The sequence below is a fragment of the Thalassophryne amazonica genome, chromosome 10 (genome assembly GCF_902500255.1).
Source record: "Thalassophryne amazonica chromosome 10, fThaAma1.1, whole genome shotgun sequence".
Classification (NCBI taxonomy): domain Eukaryota; kingdom Metazoa; phylum Chordata; class Actinopteri; order Batrachoidiformes; family Batrachoididae; genus Thalassophryne; species Thalassophryne amazonica.
Genome location: NC_047112.1, coordinates 84,613,338 through 84,638,685, shown reverse-complemented (window position 1 = coordinate 84,638,685; position 25,348 = coordinate 84,613,338). Strand labels below are relative to the sequence as shown.

Genomic DNA, 25,348 nt, shown 5'->3' with positions numbered 1-25,348 from the left:
TATATACGTATACACGGATACGTATATACGTATACACGGATACGTATATACGTATACACGGATACGTATATACGTATATACGTATACACGGATACGTATATACGTATACACGGATACGTATATACGTATACACGGATACGTATATACGTATATACGTATATACGGATACGTATATACGTATACGTATATACGGATACGTATACACATATACACACGTATACACATATACACACGTATATACATATACACACGTATATACATACACACGTATATACACATATACATATACATACATAAACACATACATATATACATATACATATACACACATATACACATACATATATACATACACATATATACATACATATACACATACATATACACATACATACACATATATATATACATACACATATATACATACATACATATACACATACATACACATATATATATACATACACATATATACATACATACACATATATATATACATACACATATATACATACACACACATACATATACACACACATACATATACACACATACACATATATATATACATACACATATACATACATACACATATATACATACATACACATACATATACACACATACACATATATATACATACACATATATACATACATACACATACATATACACACATACACATATATATATACATACACATATATACATACATACACATATATATATACATACACATACATACACATATATATATACATACACATACATATACACACATATATACATACATATACACATATATATATACATATATATACACACATATATATATACACATATATATATACATACATATACACATATATATATACATATATATATACACACATATATATATACATACATATACACATATATATACATACATATACACATATATATATACATACATACACATATATATATACATACACATATATACACACATACACATATATACACACATACACATATATACACACATACACATATATACACACATACACATATATACATACATACACATATATATATACATACACATATATACACACATACATATATATATACATACACATATATACACACATACACATATATACACACATACACATATATATACACATACACATATATACACACATACACATATATATACACATACACATATATACACACATATATACACACATACACATATATATATACACACATATATACACACATACACATATATATACACATACACATATATATATACACACATATATATACACACATACACATATATATACACATACATATATATACACACATACACATATATATACACATACACATATATATATACACACATATATATACACACATACACATATATACACATACACATATATATATACACACATATATATACACACATACACATATATATACACATACATATATATACACACATACATATACACATATATATATACATACATACATATACACATATATACATATACACATATACACATACATATACACATATATACATATACATACATATACACACATATACATATACATACATATACACACATATACATACATATACATACATATACACACATATACATACATATACACACATATACATACATATACACACATATACATACATATACACATACACATACATATACACATACACATACATATACACATACATATACACACACATACACATATATACATATATATACATATATACACATATATATACATATATACACATATATATACATATATACATATATATACATATATACATATATATACATATATACACACATATATACACATATATATACATATATACACATATATATACATATATACATATATATATACATATATACATATATATATATACATATATATATACATATATACATATATATATATACATATATACATATATAAAGCAATTAATAAAATGGTACCATTACAAAACCAGTATGCCAAGATTGGAATCATTGTGATAATAATGCTACCCATATATCAATGCCGGGTGTAAATTTTATTCAAAGTGTACCATATATATTTAGCACTGACTATGCTTGCCACTTTACAAACTCAACTAATTTACTGATGCACCAACTTCCAAAGGACTTCCAAAGAACTCTACAGTTACAACTCAAAACCACATTAACGTCAATCTTCATGTAGGTTCAACTATTACAATTACACCCTGCATATACACTTTGGTCTTGTTCAGCCCTTTAAAAACAATAAATGCCTCAATATCTCCAATTTTATTACCTAAACCAAGAAAGTTGGGTGGAGGTTATGTTTTCGCCCTTGTTTGTTTGATTAATTGTGAACAGCCTGTAAACCACAATTTCTCATATATCCTTATTACATTTTTATAGAGGATTCATATCCTGATAGGCAAAAACAGATTAAATTTTCAAGGTCATGGGTCAAAGGTTAAAGTCAGGAAAATTGGAAAAAACCCTATCCTTTAACATTGAACAAATTTTCAAAAATTCATAACTGTAAAAAAATCCAATTTCTTTCATATTTGAGAGTGTTATGTAGGATGGTATCCTTTATGGACTGAGAAAGTTTGATTGAAAACTCAATTTATATTGTTTATATTATATGTATATTTTACATTATATCTAAAACATGCCCCAATTACTCTCATATTTGAAAGTGAGATGCAGACTGTCACTCACTCTCGCCTGACAAAGTTTGATCTGGATCTAATGTGGATTGTGGATTTTGAGGACATTTGAATTTAATATTGAAAAACCCATTTGATGTACATTTTGCATTACTATCTCAATCAAAAGTACCTCAATAACTCCTTATTCTGTTATGGATTTACCTACACCATCAAATTGGATGGAGGTTCCAATTTTACGCTGGTTTGTCTGATGTCCAGTTATCAATCAGAAACCAAAGGACAAAAAGCAATGACAAATTTGGCATAGCAGAGATAACCAATGATCTGTGAAAATTCTGTGAAAAATTCAGCAAAAAAGCCAAACAAAAAACCTGACAACACCACAAATAAATAAAACTTTGATTCAAGTGCATGAACGAAATACATATCCCTGACATTTGCCCACATCTAATTTAGCTTATGAAAAGCCACTTCTAACAGGACTTTGACCTTAAAAAAAAAATTTTCCTAGGTAAATATTTGTGGATCTGAGAACTAGTGTTGGCTGAGCTTTGTGCTCTATGAGCGTAGTGCTCTAGTTATGTACTATTTTCATTCAATTTCTATTTTGTATCTGAGTGTCTATCACTTCCATTAAAACAGAAAGTGGAAAAAGGCAGAGAGGAATGCTGTTGGCAGATAAGATGAAGATGTAATTACTGGAAAACTAAGGTTGTGGTTAAGAGTTTCAGATGTGCAGTGAGGCATCGCATAAAGTTTCTTTGTGGACCCACATGCAGCTAGGAGAGCCATCTTTAGGCCTTAATGCCCTGGAGACCTCCACATAATGCCTGTGCATAGTCACATAGTGGAATTATGCTGTGCTTCAGCTACTACCACTTAATCACGGGGGGTTGGACACAAACCTTTAAAGTAAGTGCCAGCGGCGTATGTTTAATTTATTATTTTCGCTCGCTTTAAAATATGGGGTCAGTAAATCGTGAGCATCAACTACTTTATAAACACAAAACCATAAAATGAAGTAAACTGATCTTTAAAAAAAAAAAACAAAAAAAAAAAAAACACACCTAAGTGGGTAAATGTGTCTCGAGACTCCTAACTCTATCCAGGCGTGTGTTATGTTAATTTCGGATTCCTGCATGTTTGGCCAATTTAAAGGAGAGGTTTTCCATCAAACCGGCCAACATGATACATCCCCTCAAACCATGAGGTCTAGACAGAGCTTTTCTCCCTGCTCTCCTTCTCCCCCCATCTGCCATCTTCAGCAGCAAGAATGATGATGATGACTTTTGCATGTGCAACAGAAAGAGAAGCTTGTTCGATTCAATGCTTTAATGTTCAAAGGGTTTAAACTCGCAAATATAGACAATAAAGAACAAAGAACTAAAGACGGAAATGTTGATACAATGCAATGTAAAACCTACAGCATTATTACACTATGTTAAACATTTTTATGCGACTGCAATAATAAATTCCCAGTGTCGTCCCTGTGCAGTAGTTTTCTGCACAGGGACGACACTGGGAATTTTTTTAAAAATGAATCCTTCAGAGCAAGGAAGCAAGCGATCATGGTGAGAGGATCTGGGAGGGGGCAATGCCCAAACCCACAATTTTTATTTTATTTCCATCTTCAAATGGCAATATTTGGTGCACTTTTACACACATTCTTTGAGATATAAATTTGGTCAATATTTGGAAATATGGTCAATTTTCATTGTAATAATAAATATTCCAACAAATAAACAAGGCAAATTACACAGTGAGAAAGAAAAATCTACAGCAGTTAATGAAACTGTTACTTGGTCTGGAATTGTTCTATGTATCTAGTCAATAATGACTGTAAAATTACTTGACAAAGAAGGCAAAAGGAAAATGATTTTTAATATTAGTATTCTGCAACAATTTATTATCAGTGTTGTAGTCGAATCCACCTCTCAAGGCCAAGGCAGAGTCCGAGTCCTGGGTCTCTGAGGCCAAGACCAAGACAGTCACAACTTGAGGCCAAGGCCACAGCGTCCGAGGCCAAGGCAGAGTCTTATACAAGGTCTATCATGGTTGCCGCAGTCTATTCCCGTCGACTAGTGCAATTTTAAGCCACAGTGTAGTGGTGTAGTTTAGTGTACTTTCGTGATGCAATGTGTTGGCATCACAGACATGAATACATTACTCGGGTGAAAGACTATAACGTTTGGGCAGTGACAAGGCTGTTTCTGAAGATTTTTACATGTTATTACTTATAGGTGTAGTGTAGCATGTGTCTATGTGTGCGTGTAGTACTGTGGCAACTACAGCAAACAATGCAATCAAGCATTGTGTGCATTGACGATCATATGCTTAAAGTTACAGTGAAAGGCGCTTTTTTGTTTGGTGCACGTAAGTTATTAATTAAGAAAGACTAATTTATATACCACTCTGCAATGTACTGGGGAGTTCGTCCATATAAAGGCCTACCACCTCTTACCCTTTACTTACAGCAACCTTTTCACTCTCTTAGGTCCCTTCAAGGATTGCTACCAGGTTCGACAGGCAGGCCACAGTACCAGTGGAATGTACTTGCTTAAGACAGACAGCAGTGACCAGTTGATCCAAGCCTGGTGTGAACATGGTCTAGACAATGGTGGATGGACTGTGTTGCAACGGAGGAAAGATGGTTCTGTTAACTTCTTTAGAAACTGGGAAAACTACAAAGTACGTAAAGGCAACTCACAATTTAAAAAGTTTGATAGGGCAAAGGCAGTTCTATAAGACACATTATAAACAAGTAGAAGTCTGATTCTTCTGAATAATATACCTAAATACTTTAACACATTTTAGCATAAGAGCTTCAATCTCAACTTTTCCATCTCTTCTATTTTGTGAGTGTCTCGGCAGCTTAAAGCCTTGCTCCATCAAAGAACAAACATACAGGATCGTAAATAAAGATTTATTCAATGCATACTCCTTTGTGGATTAGAAGAGAATGCAGCTACACTCTCCACTTAATATCAGCAATACCGTGTGCTTCTGCCACTGCCTTATCCCAGAGTAATATCTGCAGACTACTGCCAGGGTTTAGACTGTGCCAAACATGATTAGGATGAATTAAATACCGAAGCTAAATATCTCAGTCTACATTAATGAACTACATATTGGGCATTTTGTGTGGGTTTTGTACCCCTCCACACACTGTTGGATTTTTGACATATAAATTGAGCAATACTGAAAGCAAATATGATTGCCTCATCTGGCATCTTTGTCCTACAGAGAGGCTTTGGAAACATAGATGGTGAGCACTGGCTTGGGCTGGATAACATCTACAACTTGGGCAAACAGGGTGACTATAAACTGATGATCGAGCTGGAAGACTGGACAGGCAAGAAGGTGTACGCAGAGTACAGCAGCTTCCACTTGGAACCAGAAAGCGAGGGCTACCGCTTGAGGCTGGGCACCTACCAGGGCAATGCTGGGGATTCCTTCAGTAGCCATAATGGCAAACAATTCACCACACTAGATCGTGACAAGGATGCCTTTTCTGGTAGGATTATATGTTAGCATGGATATGGTTTTGTTTTTGTTTTAATCAATTTCTGGTTTCTTGCATTCAATCTACAGTAAGGGCACATTGCAATTTCTCTGTCCATTAGACTGACTTTGCTTTTTGATGTTCTGTTTCTCTTTCTACCAGGAAACTGTGCCCACTTCCATAAAGGTGGGTGGTGGTACAATGCTTGTGGCCAGACCAATCTGAATGGTGTATGGTACAGCGGAGGAGTATACCGTAGTAAATTCCAGGATGGAATCTTCTGGGCAGAATATGGAGGTGGTTTCTATTCCCTTAAATCCGTTCGCCTGATGATCCGACCAATTGACTAAAAACCTTGGAGCATGACTCTCTTCAACTGACTTTTGGACCTTGAATTTGGTCCTTTATTTTGACTGTTCCATAAAGAATAGGACTGTAATAGCAGAATCAAGCACTTCTGCCATTGTTCAGCTGTGTCCTGTGAATACCTATTTGACACAGACAAGAGACATGTTTATTGCAGAGACACCAACTGGACTGGTTTGCTGCAACTCGAATGCTGAGACCAAAGAATGATGCCACTGCTTTCCATCAACAACTGCTTTCCTCCACCCATGAGTTTGGACAGTAATGGTCCATGAACCTTCCCTGGGACCATTAAGTGTTATTCTTGAGTGCCCTATTTTGCTGACAGTTGAAAGTCAATAAGTAGCAAAGGGAAATGGGTAATTTCTAACAACAAGTTTTCTTCTGAGCAGCTAATGTTGACTCCCTGAAAGCAGTGAAGGCCATACCATGGCTTATTTGAGTTAGTTCAATTTTTAATGTTATTAGCATGAAAAATAGGAAAATGTATATATTGTCAGAATGACTCTTTAAAAGGCAGGCCTTGGTACATTTACTGTCTTCTACTGCTATTATTTGGTGCACATTTTTGCTGCACATTTGGAGCTTCATACATCTCCAAATTAGAAAACATTGGGACTGCATGGAAAAACACAGACAAAAAAGAAAAACCAAATAGTGATTTTTACATTTAGTTTGACTTTTATTTCACTGCAGACTGTATGAACCCAAGATATTTCATGTTTTGTCTGGTCAACATTAAGTTTAACATACATCCATTGCTGCATTGAAGGCCTGCAACACATTCCAAAAAAAACTGGGATACCAAAGCATTGAACATTTTGTAATGTTGCCACTTAGGATGTTTATATTGAGGATACCAAGTGATGAAGCATTTCAGGTGTTATTTTGTCCCATTCTTCAGATGCACGTTAATGGGTGCAACAGTACGGGGTCATGATTGTATTTTTCATTTCAAAATTCTCAACGCGTTCTCTATTGTGGACACGTTAGTACTGCTGAAGACCAGCCCAGTATCCATACTCTAAACACCTGTAGAAATTGGCTAAGTAATGTGTGCAGATACTGTTTTGCATTGTGTTGCTGAAAAATGCATGGATGCCCAAGTAGCATGTGTTGCCCGTACGTTAAACTTTCTGCATTAATGCTGCATCGCCACAACCCCATACGATGGCAGACCCTGGCTTTGGAACTTATTGTTCAGAACAATGTGGATGGTCCTTTTGGTCTTCATTCCGGTGCACAAAGCATCCATATCTTAAAAAAAAAACCTTCAAAACTGATTCATCTGACCACAATATACATTTCCAGAGCTGTGAATGCTACTTCTGGACAAGGATAACAAGGCTTCTTTATTGTACACTAAAATTTTAAGTGGCATTTATTAGAGGTGCACCGATCATTATCGGCCGATCACGCCTTGATCGGTTATCGGCAAAATGCACCGATCAAAAGGACCGATCACAACAGTGCAGTTGTTTTGGGGGGTGTTTGTCAGGAAAATGATAATTTCTCTACATTGATCACGGACCCTGCAGCGGGTCCGTGATCAACTTTTCTCTAGCGCGGCTTTGCTCTGAACCTTGAACCAATCGAAGCAGTTGTTCGCAGATTGGAGCAATGCTTCGATCTGTTGCTTCGTTTATACTTTTTTCTTTCGCTTAATTTTCCCCCGCTAAAACCCTAAAGAGCATACGTCTGTGAGTATTATTTACCTTTTCTATGTTAAACCGACCTGTTATGGTCTTCTGAAACAGCTGATGTCTTTTATAACTTAAAAATGGGAGCGATGCTAACGCGTTAGCATGTCTATGGCATTTTCAATGTTAAAAGTTAGCATTAAGCAGTTCCAGCTGTCATCACGTTCGGGTGCATTTGTTTTCAAATTGTAATATTTCTTAAATTTATTTTTGTTTATATATTAATAATCTAATGCTTATTATATACAATTTTAGAGAAAGAGACAAAAAGAACCTGAATAGAAACACAACAGAAAATATATAATAGCAACTAACAACGAACATACATAAATAAATAAATACATACACACAGAAATAAATAAGTGTTTCCTGTTAACACCTAGTGTCTATTATACCTCCATTTCATCCCTGTCTTATTTAAATTTAATGACAGTTCGTTTTGGTCAAACCATATTTTCAGTTTGTTAATTTCTTCAGTGATTTTCTCCAGAACTATCTGCCAAACTAGAAAACTGCTGCATCCTGGTAAGAGCAGAATACTACTGGATTTCATTTTAATAAGGAAAGTTGTTTTGTTTTTTCTCACCTAAATGGATGCTGCACTCACTCCAGTTTATTGTCTGGAATAGTCCCAGATTGCATTTCAGAGCTTCTAGAATTGAAACATTTTCGTGTAGGTGGTGTTGGGGGGTAATTTTGGGTTTCAGCTTTTTTTGTTTTTCACCACTTTCATCCCTGAATATGTAAATCGTGACTCATGTTTGTGCGGATTAAAGTTACTAAGTTTTTTTTTTTTTTTACAAATTAAGTTTTATATTTGCAAATACATTATTTGCAAAGACCAATTTACAGGTTACAAATATGAAATTTGCATTTGTGGATATCTGAACACATTTGCAAATTAATGATTATTTGTAGATCTTCCTGTGTGCATTTACAAATATTAATGAGACAATTTTAACCCCATAGAATGACGGCTGTATTTTACATTCTCAACGTTCTGTAGGCTGTAACCTGAGCAACATGAAACATGGAAAAGAAACGTTTGCTGGTAGAACAAAGTCAGTGTAATAAAACAAAAGTTGGCAGTTTATTCTAGTGTCTTTATTTGAATGCATGTTTTTGTTTTCATCATTAAGTTTTAATGCAAAAATAGTCCTATACATTAGACCTATATTCTTATTTTGGGCATGATCCAAATATGTACTTGATCGGTATCGGCCGATCAAAATTTCAGTGATCGGTGATCGGCCTAAAAAATCCTGATCAGTGCACCTCTAGCATTTATTTTATACTCTGAGTTACCTGTTCTATGCACGGGTAATAGAGACAAATTTTAGCCATGTCATTGTTTATATAACGGCTGAGTGGATCCTTGTCATTTGATTGGTGGCTTGTATGTCACGTGACATGGATTATTCATACCATTTGTTGTGTTTCATTGGCCGCGCAATAGTTCTTTTTTAGTATGCAATTTTGGTGCTATATGAAATGTGCTATTGCATGCCCCGACCATCGGGCGTGCTCACGCTACTGGCGGTGGTGTTTAGCTAAACGTGGCAAAGTTTGTTTTCCTGGCAGATGACGATTTGAAGGAGCTAATCAACGCTGCTCATTCTTCTAACATGAAAAAAAAAAATCCACCATGTCGTAAGCCGTCTGGAGGCATGAAGAGCTGTTAGGATGAAAAGCTGGATAAATTTCTGATGCGATTTTTCGCTGGAGTGAGAAAAGCAGATGGCAGTCTATACACGAAGTCAGTGGACGGGATCACGGACTACTGAGAACTATTTTGGACTCCTATTTAAAGTTCATGTTGGACTATTGAGCACCAGTTAAGTCCCTTTTCTGTTGCTTAGAAATGAATAAAATATCAAATGACAAGGATCTATTTTCACAGTTATATAAAACAAATAATGAATGTTTTCCATTATTTCAATGGAATCAATATTTCATGAGGTCAAAGATGGAACATTCAACAAGGCAAAGCAGTGTTGCATGGAACATTCCATCTTTCACCTCATAAAATATTCATACCACTGAACTCAAACATTCATTATTTGTACATTTCATGTCACTTTAGTTAAGGTATAGTAAGTTGCACTGCATTGTGTGTATGTTACTAATTTTCATAAAGTAAGTTGTGACATTCATAAGACTCAAGTGAATGATGATAAAAAGTGATAGCAAGTCATATCACTGCAATACTCTGGCATGCCATACACAGCAGGTACATTTTGATGGAAAAAATGTGCACCTTAACTGGCACATGCTGACCCATTCAGATTGTAATTAAAGTGCACCCTAGCCAGCTGATATTACATAGTAAGTAAAGAGTGATGCTTGCTACCTGACCTGAGTACAACGTAAACTGCGAAAATAAGGGTTCCAGTGAGCGAGTTGTGATCTAATATATAAGGATGACCGTGTGTGTGTGTTCGCATACATACGATTTCAACCTAAGGGCCCCAGTGACCTCCCCCTTGTTGCCACCAGTCACCATAGCAAATTTGGTGTTCATTGCTTAATTAGTGTGGCTGTGCATAGTGAACACACATGCACACAAGGTCAGATTTATATATTTGAGATATATATCTCTAACACGTATACACATTCGAGATACATCTCCAACGTGTGACATGGCACCAATGACAATGACATGGCTAATATTAATCTCTATCACTCATGCGTAGAACATATAACGATATATATATATATATACACACACACACACCTCATTACGAGACCAAAATGGCCCCATCCCAACTTTAACTTTGAAATTAAGTTGCTCAGACAAAACATGAAATATCTTTGGTTTATACTGTCTGCAATGAAAAGGAAAGTCAAAAGTAGATGAAAGAATTACTGCAAGTTTGTTTTTTCTTTTTAATTTAAATTTTCCACACGATCCCATGTTTATTCTGATGTGGAACCATACAATTGTCACAAGGGTACGAAAAAAAAGATTTGCTACATTCACTTTTTCAGTGTGTATGGCTTTTGTATGTAAATATAGTTGACTAATTGTTTAAGTTAAATTAAGAGTTTGATTCTACTCAGGCAATGTGTTCCAGGTGTCATCATTCCACAATGCTTCATTATTTATCAGTGTATTTAAAGTAAGTATATTCGTGGCCATACTCTATTCAAACCTTGAACAAAACAAATTCATTTTAATTCCATTTAGAGATCATAAAGGTACAAACTTCAAACTCAAGTTTGGATGTGTGCCTACTTAAAAGGAGTTAGCAAAATCTGTTACATGCACTACTAGGTTCTTCCCAGATGAGTTAAATATTTTTGAAAACATAAGACTGTCTCAGTCAATAATCCATGTAATATTTTCACAAACAAATGTGTGTGTTAGGTATGAAAAAGAAAAGAAAAATCTGTTAATTGTCTTAATACACACTGCAAGCCTTTATCTATGTCTTGGTCACTGGTCAATACAATCATTTGCACATTGTGAAATTATGGGTGCCCTCTAAACTGTCACCTTGAAGGAACTACAAGTCTGAATAAACAGATGCCATCTTGTAACAATAAAGTTGGACACTCGTGACAATGACATGATGAGCTTGTGACTTACGAACATTACGCAGTACAATGTCAACATAAGTCAGAAGCATATTGCATAAGGAATGCAAAGCACAGAATACACACACTTGCATAGTCTATCCACAGTACACAGCAATGTACCGGTTTTTCTGTGACTGATGCAGAACTCCAATGAGAATGTATATGTGCGCGCGCACACACACACACACACACACACACACACACACACACACACACACACACACACACACACACACACACACACACTTGTGCTCAAAAGTTAGCATACCCTGGTGGAATGTTTTATTTTTTGGCCATTTTCAGAGGATGGATGATAACACAAACTTTTTTTTTTCCACTCATGGTTAGTGGTTGTGTGAAGCCCTTTATACTGTCAAATAACTGTTTATTCTAATTTTTTTTAGGGATACACCGATACCACTTTTTTCCAGACTGAGTACGAGTACATACATTTGAGTACTCATCGATACAGAGTACCGATACGAACACTTAAAGATACCATGACAGTTTATGATGGCTTTGAAAACACGTTTTCTTCATCAGTTGTTCCTTACGTTTTGACTGTAACTGCTACCAATATCATTTAACTTTGTTTTTATTTACAAACATTTCACTTAAATCATGTAACTTCACTTTGTGACTACAACAAATGGTCCTTTAACATTAACTGTGTGTTTCTGAACAAACATGACACTGAGACATCTCACATAAATGTAACCTGTGGACTTTAGGACTACAAAATATACACCAGGAACAGAACTGAAACGTTAATCAATAACTTTATGTATGTCTGTGAGGACTAAAAGCCTTTTCTGAAAATGTGTGGGCAGATTTTTTTGGATGAAAAGAAACTTCTCTGCGTCATCAGCTGTGAGCCTGTTTCTGTTTTCATCTACAATGCGTCACACTGAGCTAAACAGCCTTTCACTCTCCACACCATTTTTAAACTTTTAATTAAATATGTACAGGTAACATACAGAAATACAAACTGCAATCCACCCCCCCCCCCCCCAAAAAAAGTGGAACACACGTGTGTGTGTACGTACACACACACACACACACACACACACACACACACACACACACACACACACACACACACACACACACACACACACACACACACACACACAGGCAAAAGAGAGTAATTTTAACATTATTTTATTTTTTATTTGTGGATCATGGGATAATTTCCTCGTGTTCAGACAGAATCGCCATTGCCTGTGGTAAATGACCCATTAATGAATGAGGCATGCAGTGACTCAACATCTGGTGCAAAGTGCAGCTTGTGGAGGCAAGCGGCTGATCGCCTCCACGAAACTAACCAACTGACCATCATCAAAAGTTTACATACCCTGGTGATTTGGGCCTGATAACATGCACACAAACTGACACAAATAGGTCTGAATGGCTACAAAAGGTAACCATCCTCAAATGTGATCCGTTTGCTTGTAATCAGTGTATATGTATAAAAGGTCAGTGAATTTATGGGCTCATGACAGACCCTTGCATCTTTCATCCAGTGCTACACTGACATTTCTGGTTTGAGTCATAGGGAAAGCAAAGGACTTGACAAAGAAAAGGTAACTGAACTGTATAAAACAGGAAAGGGATATAAAAGATATCCAAGGGACTGAGAATGCCAATCAGCAGTGTTCAAACTCTAATTAAGAAGTGGAAATGAGGGATTCTGTTGGAACCAAGCCACAGTCTGGTAGACCAACAAAAATTTCAGTAACAACTGCCAGGAAAATAGCTTGGGAAACAAAGAAAACCCCACAAATGACTACAGCTGTAATACAAGACTCTCTGAAAAAAGTGGTGTGGCCGTTTCAAGATGCATAATAAGGGGGCACTTGAAGAAAAATGGGCTGCATGGTCGAGTCATGAGAAGAAAGCCATTACTACACAAATGCCACAAAGTATCCTGCTTACAATACGCCAAACAGCACAGAGAACAAAGCCATTTAGAGTGATGAGACCAAAATGTAACTTTTTGGCTGAAACCATAAACATTACATTTAAATAAGAGTCAACAAGGCCTATGATAAAAGGTACACCACACCTACTGTGAAGCACAGCGGTGGATCACTGATGTTTTTGGGATGTGTGAGCGACAAAGGCACAGGAAACTTGGTCAAAATTGATGGCAGGATGAATGAACCATGTTATCAGAAAATACTGGAGGAAAAGGTGCACTCATCAGCTCGGAAGCTGCGAATGGGACATACTTGGGCATCCCAACATGACAACGATCCAAAACACAAGGCCAAGTCAACCTGTCACTGGCTACAGCAGAATAAAGTGAAGGATGTGGAGTGGCCAGCTGTCTTCTGGCCTCATTATCACTGAGCCACTTTGGGAGATCTCAAACGTGCTGTTCATGCAACAGAGCCCAGGAATTTACAGGAACTAGAAAAATAAGAAATAAAGAAAATAAAGAGTCTCATCCACAACTACCACAAAAGACCAGCAACTTTAGACCTATGTCTAGTTGAGATTCTCCCCTACTTGACAGATCTCTAGCTAAAAATCTAGTCTAGTGATTAAAAGTGTTCAACAAGACCGATGATTTTTTTCAAAGTTGCGCCATAAATAACTGCTGCATACCAAGTCTGGAACTAAAAATATCACATTTTAAAAAAAATCTTGTTTCCATGTTGAACACAGTGTACTGCCCATGAGTAGCATGATAAACATGCTTACTGGTGTGTGAGTGAGACAGAGCAACTGATTGTGTGGTTGTCAATGACAAGCCGCAAATTCCAGGCCCGGCTCGGTAAACTTTGGTCATCTTGAGCCAAAGTATACTCGCCACTGAGCGGATGTGCCGGTACTTCCACCAGCTGTACCACTGTCCACAAAATTCACCAAAAACTAGACTTTCCCAAGCACAGACGGTGAGTCTTAACAGAAGGTGTTCTTGGCGTTGTTCTCAGCCTCCAAACACAGCGAGTGGAGTTGATGCTAAAAAGCTCTATTTTGTTCTTATCTGACCACATGACCTTCTCCCATGCTGTCTCTGGATCCTACAGATGATCACTGGTGAACTTCAAACGGGCCTGGACATGTGCTGGCTTGAACAGGGGGACCTTGCTGCCATGCAGGATTTTAAACCATGACAGCGTAGTGTGTTACTAATGTAATGTTTGCGACTGTGGTCCCAGCTCTCTTCAGGTTATTGACCAGGTCCTCCCGTGTAGTTGTGGGCTTTGTCAGAATCATCCTTTCCCGACGAGGCAAGATCTTGCATGAAGCCTCAGACCAAGGAAGATTGACAGTCATCTTGTGTTTCTTCCATTTTCTAATAATAACACAGACAGTTACTGCCTTCTCGCCAAGCTGCTTGCCTGATGTCCTGTAGCCCATCCCAGCAGTGTGCAGGTCTACAATTTTGTCCCTCGTGTCCTTAGACAGCTCTTTGGTCTTGGCCATGGTGGATAGGTTGGATTGTGATTGACTGAGTGTGTGGACAGGTGTCTTTTATACAGGTACTGAATTCAAACAGGTGCAATTAATACAGGTACAGAATAGGAGGGCTTCTTAAAGAAAAACTCACAGGTCTGTGAGAGCCAGAATTCTTGCTGGTTGGGAGGTGATAAAATATTTCCTGCAATAAAATGCAAATTAATTATTTAAAAAAATTTAAATTATACATTGTGATTTTCTGATTTTTTTTTTTTAGATTCTGTGTCTCACAGTTGAAGTGTACCTATGATAAAAAAAAAATTGCAGATCTCTCCATTCTTAGTAGGTGGGACAACTTGCAAAATCCACAGCGGTTTTTAACCCAGATCAGAAAAATGAAGAATACATAAGTTAAATCTCATTTTATTACATTTTAATTAATATATATCATTTCATTTGAATTATCATTACTTAAAAATATGGCAAAATATAGTTAAATATGTAAAATTTTTTGGTCATTTTAAACTTTATTAAAATTGAAAATCAAAGACATTTTTATAGCTTTTTTGGAGCTCTCACTGCTTACTTGCAGTTCCATCTTAGCTCACTGTGGGGGCTGTAACCCACTCTTTGGCAACTACTGGTCTAACATTTAAATTATACTTGTTTCTTACATCATAGGTACTACTAGATGATATGGAATGCTGTAGTCTATTTGATACCCCAAGCAAACATGGAAGCAGCCAAAACACATTTGGATGTCAACTTACAACAATCATTATTTCCACTTTCCAAAATGCCAACATTGTGGTCTAAACTGTCTCAATTTCTTTAAATGCAAGAGTGTGGTCCAAAATTTGGAATGAAGGTGTGGGTGGAAGAGTCAATGCAACTAAAGCTGTTCAAAACAATGTGGTTTCCAGCCCCCCCCCCCCCCCCCGCCCCCCTTCCCAATTCAAGCATTCTGAACTATCCAATCAAAAATAAAAAAAAAAACACTTGTTTCAGAGCATGTTTTTTGTCTGTCATTAGACACAACACAGCGTTGTTTCCATCACACGGAATATTCCAGTGTTGGTCAATTTCAACAGCAGTAACATACTGCAGCAGAAGGTTTTGTGGAAATCGAAGTTCCAGATGTATAAACTATATGTATGCAAAAAGAGCATACGTATACATTTTCCCATTCAGAAACTGTGATTTATAAAGGATGAACATATGGTGAAAATATGTGCAGGTCAGACATACATGAGGCCCAACATATACTTTCTAGTGAGAACCAGAAAAATAAAAATGCACAAGCCAGGCGCTGTACACAATGCTGAAATTATTCTGTTAGCCAATTTGTTGAATGTGCATGGTTTGTTGCCATCTAAAAGGAAATTATTCTAGTTAAGGTAAAAGTTTATTTTAACAACTGATTCGTAATCATCCAAATTTTTAGTCTTCATTTTGAGTTGCTGTTTAACATTATTGCAAAGCATATTATAAATTGATGGTGACAGCTATAAACCTTTGATATTTGATGACTGGCAAAGAATTCAAATATAAATCCAAAATGAATTTGAAATGATTGGTCTGGTGGGGAGCATATAAATGCAATCATGTACTGTCAACTGTGGGACCCTAGATGTAGAGAGGTGTGTGCCTTTTCAATTATGTCCAATCAACTGAATTTACCCCAGTTAGACTCCAATTAAGCTGTAGAAACAGGATGCACCTGAGCTCAATTTTGAGCTGCATCACAAAGGCTGTTAACGCTTATGTACATGCAATTTCTTAGTTTGGGGGGGGTTATAAATTAGAAAAAAATATGTTATTCACATTGTCATTATGGGGTATTGTGTGTAGAATTTTGAGGAATAGAATGAATTTCATCCATTTTAGAATAAGGCAGTAGCACAACAAAATGTAGAAAAAGTGAAGCACTGAATACTTTCTGGATGCACTGTACGAGTATATGTGCACTAGCATGTACACTGCTTGTTTTAAACAACTGGAGTCTAAAAGTGTTCCTTAAATACGGCATTGTACATAAATTAGCACTTTTTCCTCGACTCACACCAACGGTTCATTGTGGTCCTTTTGCTATATGCCCAGAGCAAGCAGAGTTAAATTTAAGTAGAAAAACATTTTTAAAAATGTGCACTATGTATAACCTCTAGTTTCTGAGAGGTCTTTGCCCCAGCGGTACTAGCTTGTGAACAGGAAAACCTATCGGCAGATGCAGATAGACTGGCAGGGAGAGATGAGAGCCGTGTCTAAAAAGCATAATAAGAGGTCACAGTTCATGAGGCACACACAGGAAATCCTGAGTACTGCAAGAAGCCACAGGGCCCTTTCGTCACTGTTGTTATCACCAAAGATAAGCACAAAGATATAAATGGAGCAGACACAGAGAATGGAGTCAAAAAAGTGCCACAATTAAAACACACTTTGTGGAACTCGATCCTGCTGTGGTGTATTTAGCACATAGGAAAAACATGCACAGTCATTTTAGCCCTCTACTGTGGGCTGGCATTTCAAACCGGACTTGTAATAAAGTTTCTTTGTTTAGTGATTGCAGATAAACATGAACAAACAGATGAAAACCTCAATCCGCTTCAGCCAAATCGCACACACCCAGCAATTTATTGGGAGCGATGCTGTGGAACAAAGACTGTGGGTTTCTTTCTCCAGCTCATTCATTCAGAGAGTTTTAGCAGCTTGAAGATGGAAGGAAATATCTGGACAGAAGAATGGCAGTCTCTCCCTTATGTGCCAACTTGGCTTGCTCAGCATTAAGGACAGCCATGTGGTCACACATCACACATCATCAACAACCTTGTACATTTAAAGGAACCGATCAGAGTTCCTGCATCGCTCCATCGCAGAGAAGAACAAAAACTCCACCCATATGAACAACGAAACGTCTCACGTCATTGAAATGTTTCCCAGATGAAGAAGTCTTTCCTTCTTATTCACAAACGCATACAGTCAGAGAATTAGCTTTACATTTGTCTTGTGGCCTGTCATTACTTACAGGCCTCCATGACTGAGCACGGCTGGGAAAATGTGCCGTTACACGTTTCTTTAATGACAAACAGACTCTCGAGGTCTTTGCATTTGTTTGCTGAGTCCACAGTTCCAAATGTGAATCAAAGAGGAGTAGCTATGATACAAGCCTGATAATTAGACAAAACAAAAACAAACAGAGATTGAAGACCCTCGCCCTTTGTGATTAGCTCCCCAATTACACTTATTTCATGCAGTTTGGCAGTCATACAAGGGGCAAAAATCCCCCCTCCCCATGGAACAAAAAAACAAAAAAAAAAACAAAAAAAAAGCAGACCAACTGAGCCTGCAAACGGATGACACGCTGACTTGTTAAATAATAATAATTGACCATCAAGGTGTTGTGTGGGCCGCCAGAAGAGGATGTACTGCTGCCCCACCACCAAAGGGCGCCCTGCCTGAAGTGCGGGCTTCAGGCACGAGAGGGCGCTGCCGCCACAGACACAGCCGGGAGTGACAGCTGTCACTCATTAATTCCTGACAGCTGTCACACATTCTTCATCATCGCACTACATAAAGACCAGACGTCATCTCCACCTCATCGCCGAGATATCATACTTCATTGGAGGTAATATCCTCAGCCGTTTGTGTCTTTTGCAATATATCTGTATATTGTGAGTGTTTGCAGGAGTACCGGTTCCTTTTTCTGTGGAAGCTGAGTGAGTGCAGGACGGCACTCTTTTCCCCTGAGGAATCACTGCGGTACTCTGCAATATATTGAGTGAGAGGTGGAGGTGGCATTCCCACTGCTGTTGTTACTGGGTGTACACACACCCACACTTGACTGTCTTTGTTCTTCGCCAGCAGTACCAGATCCGACAGTCGGGGACGGTGATCACCTGGGAATTCGGGACTTGGCGGCTCCAGTATTCACCAGGTTCTGTGGGGGCGGAAATTGTGTGGTTCTGGCTCTTCTCAGGACAGACGTCTTCTATCCTCGAGCCTGCCCACACGTCACCTTTGTAATTTGACTGTAATTATATTCTGAGATTGTCTGTATGTTCGTTGTGCATGTTTCACAACATTAAATTGTTACCTTTTGGCTCATCTATTGACCGTTCATTTGCGCCCCCTGTTGTGGGTCCGTGTCACTACACTTTCACAACACAAGGGCCCTCACAACCCCAGTTCAGTGGCATTTCGTCACCAATGAATACACTTACATCTGATGTGAATGCCAAATTTAAGTTTTCTATTTTTGTTTTTTTCACAGAATTCATTACTTTGCTTTTGCTGGATGGTGGCTCAATACCCAGTGAGTCAGTCTAGGCGTTTACTTATCATAACCATCATAATGAAGGAAGGGAATCTCTGTGCCCCTCCAATTCCCTATCAATTCAGAGAGCTGAGATGTGATTAGAAACAAATTATCGGCGTGTGCTGATGCATCTTTTTCTATGGAGGATTTTTTTCCCCTCAGTGTTCAACTACTTGGTTCTTTTCAAAGGAAATTATTTGTAATGATACATCATGAATTTACTTCCAACACATTCTTCAACAGCTCAGTCATATTTGCAGCAAGGCAGCACAAATGAAAAATTCGAAAACCCACAGTGGCTGTTGCCCCTCGTTCCTCAAAAATATTTTTGTACACATCGCGATTCATGCACGTGCACACTGGCTATGCTGCACTTGTGTTTTTTGCACTTGTGTCATAATAATTAAAACAGGAACATGCATAATGATAATGATGATAATGGGCTGCAACCAGAGAGAATCCTGCATACCCAAGCAGTAGGATCAACGACTGATGGTTGTGCCAATTTTCATGATAACTGCTTCAAAATGCACAAATCTTAAAGAAAATTATCAATAACAGAAATACTTAAAGCAACAAAAGATCCAGCAAGAGGAGCCACACCTCTGGTGCTCAGGTCCTCTTAACAATGCCATCAACACACACACACGCACTCCTGTGAAAAGACTGGGTTCATATTGTAGAAATCTACAACCCCTGGCAATAAATATGGAATCACCGGCCTCGGAGGATGTTCATTCAGTTGTTTAATTTTGTAGAAAAAAGCAGATCACAGATATGACACAAAACTAAAGTCATTTCAAATGGCAACTTTCTGGCTTTAAGAAACACTATAAGAAATCAGGAAAAAAATTGTGGCAGTCAGTAACGGTTACTTTTTTAGACCAAGCAGAGGGAAAAAAATATGGACTCACTCATTTCTGAGGAATAAATTATGGAATCACCCTGTAAATTTTCATCCCCAAAACTAACACCTGCATCAAATCAGATCTGCTCGTTAGTCTGCATCTAAAAAGGAGTGTTCACACCTTGGAGAGCTGTTGCACCAAATGAACTGACATGAATCATGGCTCCAACACGAGAGATATCAGTTGAAATAAAGGAGAGGATTATCAAACTCTTAAAAGAGGGTAAATCATCACGCAATGTTGCAAAAGATGTTGGCTGTTCACAGTCAGCTGTGTCTAAACTCTGGACCAAATACAAACAACATGGGAAGGTTGTTAAAGGCAAACATACTGGTAGACCAAGGAAGACATCAAAGCATCAAGACAGAAAACTTAAAGCAATTTGTCTCAAAAATCGAAATTGCACAACAAAACAAATGAGGAACGAATGGGAAGAAACTGGAGTCAACGTCTGTGACCAAACTGTAAGAAACTGCCTAAAGGAAATGGGATTTACATACAGAAAAGCTAAACGAAAGCCATCATTAACACCTAAACAGAAAAAAACAAGGTTACAATGGGCTAAGGAAAAGCAATCGTGGACTGTGGATGACTGGATGAAAGTCATATTCAGTGATGAATCTCGAATCTGCATTGGGCAAGGTGATCATCCTGGAACTTTTGTTTGGTGCCGTTCCAATGAGATTTATAAAGATGACTGCCTGAAGAGAACATGTAAATTATCACAGTCATTGATGATATGGGGCTGCATGTCAGGTAAAGGCACTGGGGAGATGGCTGTCATTACAACATCAATAAATGCACAAGTTTACGCTGATATTTTGGACACTTTTCTTATCCCATCAATTGAAAGGATGCTTGGGGATGATGAAATCATTTTTCAAGATGATAATGCATCTTGCCATAGAGCAAAAACTATGAAAACATTCCTTGCAAAAAGACACATAGGGTCAATGTCATGGCCTGCAAATAGTCCGGATCTTAATCCAATTGAAAATCTTTTGTGGAAGTTGAAGAAAATGGTCCATGACAAGGCTCCAACCTGCAAAGGTGATCTGGCAACAGCAATCAGAGAAAGTTGGAGCCAGATTGATGAAGAGTACTGTTTGTCACTCATTAAGTCAATGCCTCAGAGACTGCAAGCTGTTATAAAAGCCAGAGGTGGTGCAACAAAATACTAGTGATGTGTTGGAGCGTTCTTTTGTTTTTCATGATTCCATAATTTTTTTCCTCCGAATTGAGTGAGTCCATATTTTTTTCCCTCTGCTTTGTCTAAAAAAGTAACCGTTACTGACTGCCACAATTTTTTTTCCTGATTTCTTATAGTGTTTCTTAAAGCCAGAAAGTTGCCATTTGAAATGACTTTAGTTTTGTGTCATGTCTGTGATCTGCTTTTTTTCTACAAAATTAAACAACTGAATGAACATCCTCCAAGGCCGGTGATTCCATAATTTTTGCGAGGGGTTGTAGATACTCATCCCGAGTCATTTAAATGTCAGCCAATGAAGATGATTAGCTAACACTAATGAACATCAGTGCAGCCTTGTGGTTTCTGTTAAGGATTTTATATATATATGTTATCACTGTTAAACATTTGTACCTTTTGTCTTCTTTCTGATGAGAACGGTGTTGTGCTGTTTGCACTTAAACCCGAGAATGTACGTGTTATTCAACCTTGTTTTAGCATGCTGGGGTCAATCTGAACTGGGAATGAGAAGCTGGATGTACTTATTATTATAATATAACTTTGTTTTCGCAGCCTCTAACGACTGGGAGTAAGAGAACATTTTGACTATTGTGATGTGGTGTTTAGTGTGAAGGAGTGTGAAAGACAGGACACTTCAGGCAGATGCAGAACAGCTGATACCTGCAACAGACGAACGAGATGTGCTGACCTGAAAGTGTTCTTCCTTACAGCTGCACTTATTGATGTATGCGTTTATGTTATGGGAAGAAACTTGTCTTGCGTCATCACCCCCACCCTTAGGACAAGTTTCTTGTTTATGTGATGAGGGCGTCTCTTAATAAAAAGAGCGGAAAAGCAGGCCAGACTTTAGTGTAGCCTTGGTGTACAGCCTGGCCGCACTCCTCGCGTAAAATTTGACTTTCTGTCTCACTGGTGTTTCTTGACTCTGTTTGTCTTGTTAAAGGTTTTAAAAATGTTTGGAGGAGAAAATACCCAACATTGACTGGGGGCTCGTCCGGGATCTCAACAACACCGGAGGTGTCCGGCGGAGGTCGTCAAGTCCAGACGTAAATCCTTGGCCAAGGTTCGATCGATCGATTGATCGTGTCTGCAATTGTCGACCACCGTTGGCATCGTCTGGTTGACGAGATTTTCCCGAAGAAGACAGACAGGAAGTCGAGTCAGTGAGTAAAATTTCTTTGTAAACTACTGAGTGAGTGGTGATCAGATCACATAAAACAGTTAAATTCCGCAAGCGATGATACAGAATTGTCTGTTAATGCAAAGCAGTTAAACTCTGTAAGGAGGGTGCGGACTCCTCTGTTTTAATACGCGTACCGGTAGGGGATAAAAGTGATCACATAAAACAGTTAAACTCCGTAAGCGATGATACAGAATCATCTGTTAATGCAAAGCAGTTAAACTCTGTAAGGAGGATACGGACTCCTCTGTTTTAATACGTAAAGGAAATCCCGGGTAGGAATATGTGCACTGTAAAAAAGCAGTTAAATCTGGCAGGGACGGCGGAGTCCCCTAATGCAGGACATTAGTTAAATTTCACGGGAGGGCGAGCTCCCCTGGCATAAGAATACGCGTACGATTATTAGGAGTGTTTCTATGTGTAAATAGTGTTTTGCGCAAGTGTAAATAACTGTGTGAAAGTGTAATACTTTGGACAACGTTAGTGACAACCATGCGTGTGGAAGCAGCAGGCAAGTGACTCCGCTTCCTACGGGGAGGTGAAAGGAATCAACCACACGACGGCAAATTGATTGTCACGTCCAAAGAAAGTGTGAAAACTTCAGATTTAGAACACCCTAGGTGTGCCCCCGTCTGAAGTCCAAATTATAACAAGGGATAATAAAAATGGGGGGTAAGACATCATCCCACGATTTGGAATACCAGAAACAGTGTGTTACCTAGGTATGGTATACAAGAGACCATGCTTTGGCTGCTGATGTGGTCTCTCAGACGCTTGTAGTTGTCTTCTTTGGACATCATGTAGTTGAGCCGATCAAATGTGGTCTTATCTTTCCGACTCAGCAACTATGAGGTAAAAAGAAAGAAGACAGCGATAAGAGCTGAGCCACGCAAAGCTGGGAAAGTAAGTCTTCCCATAAAATGGCTCTCTGCATTGACTTTAATCAGCTGAGATTCCAGCATGAGGCTGAAATCTGATATACGCCATAGTGCTATAGTGACAATAAAAACACAGAGATGATGTTTGTGACAGTGGATTTAAGTGTAAGCTGAGTGATTTCCACATTTAAGGAGAATCAGTAGTGAACAATAAATTCTCACTCAAGAGCACTGGCTGCTGCCAAATTAGACACAGGCCTCCACATCATCAGACGACTAGAACTGTGAAAGTCTTTCATTTAAAATAGATTTTTTTTTCTGTCATACTTTGATGTTAAAGCAGCTGTAACAACTTTGTCAAATGGCATAAGACGAATTACGGATGCCATGAGATTGAAGAAGATCTTTCAGCTTTTTCTTTTCCTCCATTTGGGGTTGCCACACCAGATCAGAAGTGAATGTTGATTTGGCACAAGTTTTACACCAGATGCTTTTCCTGACATAACTCCGCATTACATGGAGAAAGGGCAGGGGTGTATCACTGATTCTTCAATCGCATTGACCTCCCTGCAGAAAGATATTATAGCCTTTACCTCTCTAATTGCAAGACGTTTAATATTGCTACTTTGGAAATCTGCTAAATGTCCTTCTTTTTCTCAATGGCTAAAAGATGTTATGGGTTTCTTAAAACTTGAAAAGATAAAATACACTTTAAGAGGATGCACTGACAAATTTTTTCAAACACGGCAATGCTTTATTAGTTACTTCTCAGATCTGCTTGTGCTACCAGATTGAATGTCTGCCAATGCCTGGACACGACACGTGTATACGTGTAAATATACAGCCTATTCTGTATAGATGTATATATTTATATATATTTTGTAATGTAAAGCAATCAATGTTATTACTGATGAGTTGAGATGGGGTGGGTTTGTTTTGTTTTGTTCTACTTGTTCTGTTTTAGTTAAGCCATCATAAAAAGGATGCACATAACAGGTGATATTTTACATTTGTGTAACTTTGTACAATTACTGTAATAAGAGGGGAAAAAAAAGAAGAGAAAGACATTGTATTTAACAATGTACTGTATTTTATTACTGCGTCTTCAATAAAAATAATTGGAAAAAAAATAAAAAAGAAAGGGCAGGGGTGGTCTTGAACTGGGAACCTTCCGCTCTGGAAACGAGCGCATGAACCATTTGGCCAACACAAAATACTGCCATCAAATTATACACCAAGGTGAGCATGCATGTTCATAGAGTGTGTGTGATCATATTCAGGGGTGCACATAACTGGTACTCATGGTGCTCATATGTGCTAAAAATCATTGATGCACAGCAGACAGCGGGAAACACTTTTCCTACAATCTGACATTGCTTTCATCCTATGAAGTGCTTCCTTTGTGTTTTCTGCAGCACATCATTTATTTTTAGCATGCACAAGAACCATGAGTACCAGTTATGTACATGCCTGATCATATTGACAGTTCTTGTTGTTTGGACCCAGTTTTCAAACATGGTGCTGCCTTGGGCTCAGAATTATGCAAGGATTTATTTTATTTATTGGCGAAGATCTCTCAGTCTGTA

At 37.7% G+C, this 25,348-nt stretch overlaps 2 protein-coding genes across 8 annotated transcripts in view; one reads left to right on the top strand and one right to left on the bottom strand.

Annotated features, from left to right (window-relative positions):
• angptl1a (angiopoietin-like 1a) overlaps window positions 1-7,937 on the top strand; it is a 41,858-nt gene extending 33,921 nt beyond the window's left edge. For all 3 annotated transcript variants that reach the window (XM_034180399.1, XM_034180400.1, XM_034180401.1), the window contains exons 4-6: window positions 5,217-5,410; window positions 5,966-6,236; window positions 6,387-7,937. In XM_034180399.1, coding sequence (XP_034036290.1) covers window positions 5,217-5,410; window positions 5,966-6,236; window positions 6,387-6,574 — 653 coding nt within the window. In that variant the 3' untranslated portion in view covers window positions 6,575-7,937. The remainder of the gene's footprint in view (window positions 1-5,216; window positions 5,411-5,965; window positions 6,237-6,386) is intronic.
• Window positions 1-25,348, bottom strand: part of ralgps2 (Ral GEF with PH domain and SH3 binding motif 2) — a 286,105-nt gene that overhangs the window by 103,447 nt on the left and 157,310 nt on the right. For all 5 annotated transcript variants that reach the window (XM_034180398.1, XM_034180393.1, XM_034180396.1 and 2 more), the window contains one exon: window positions 23,603-23,729. In XM_034180398.1, the coding sequence (XP_034036289.1) occupies window positions 23,603-23,729 (127 nt within the window). The remainder of the gene's footprint in view (window positions 1-23,602; window positions 23,730-25,348) is intronic.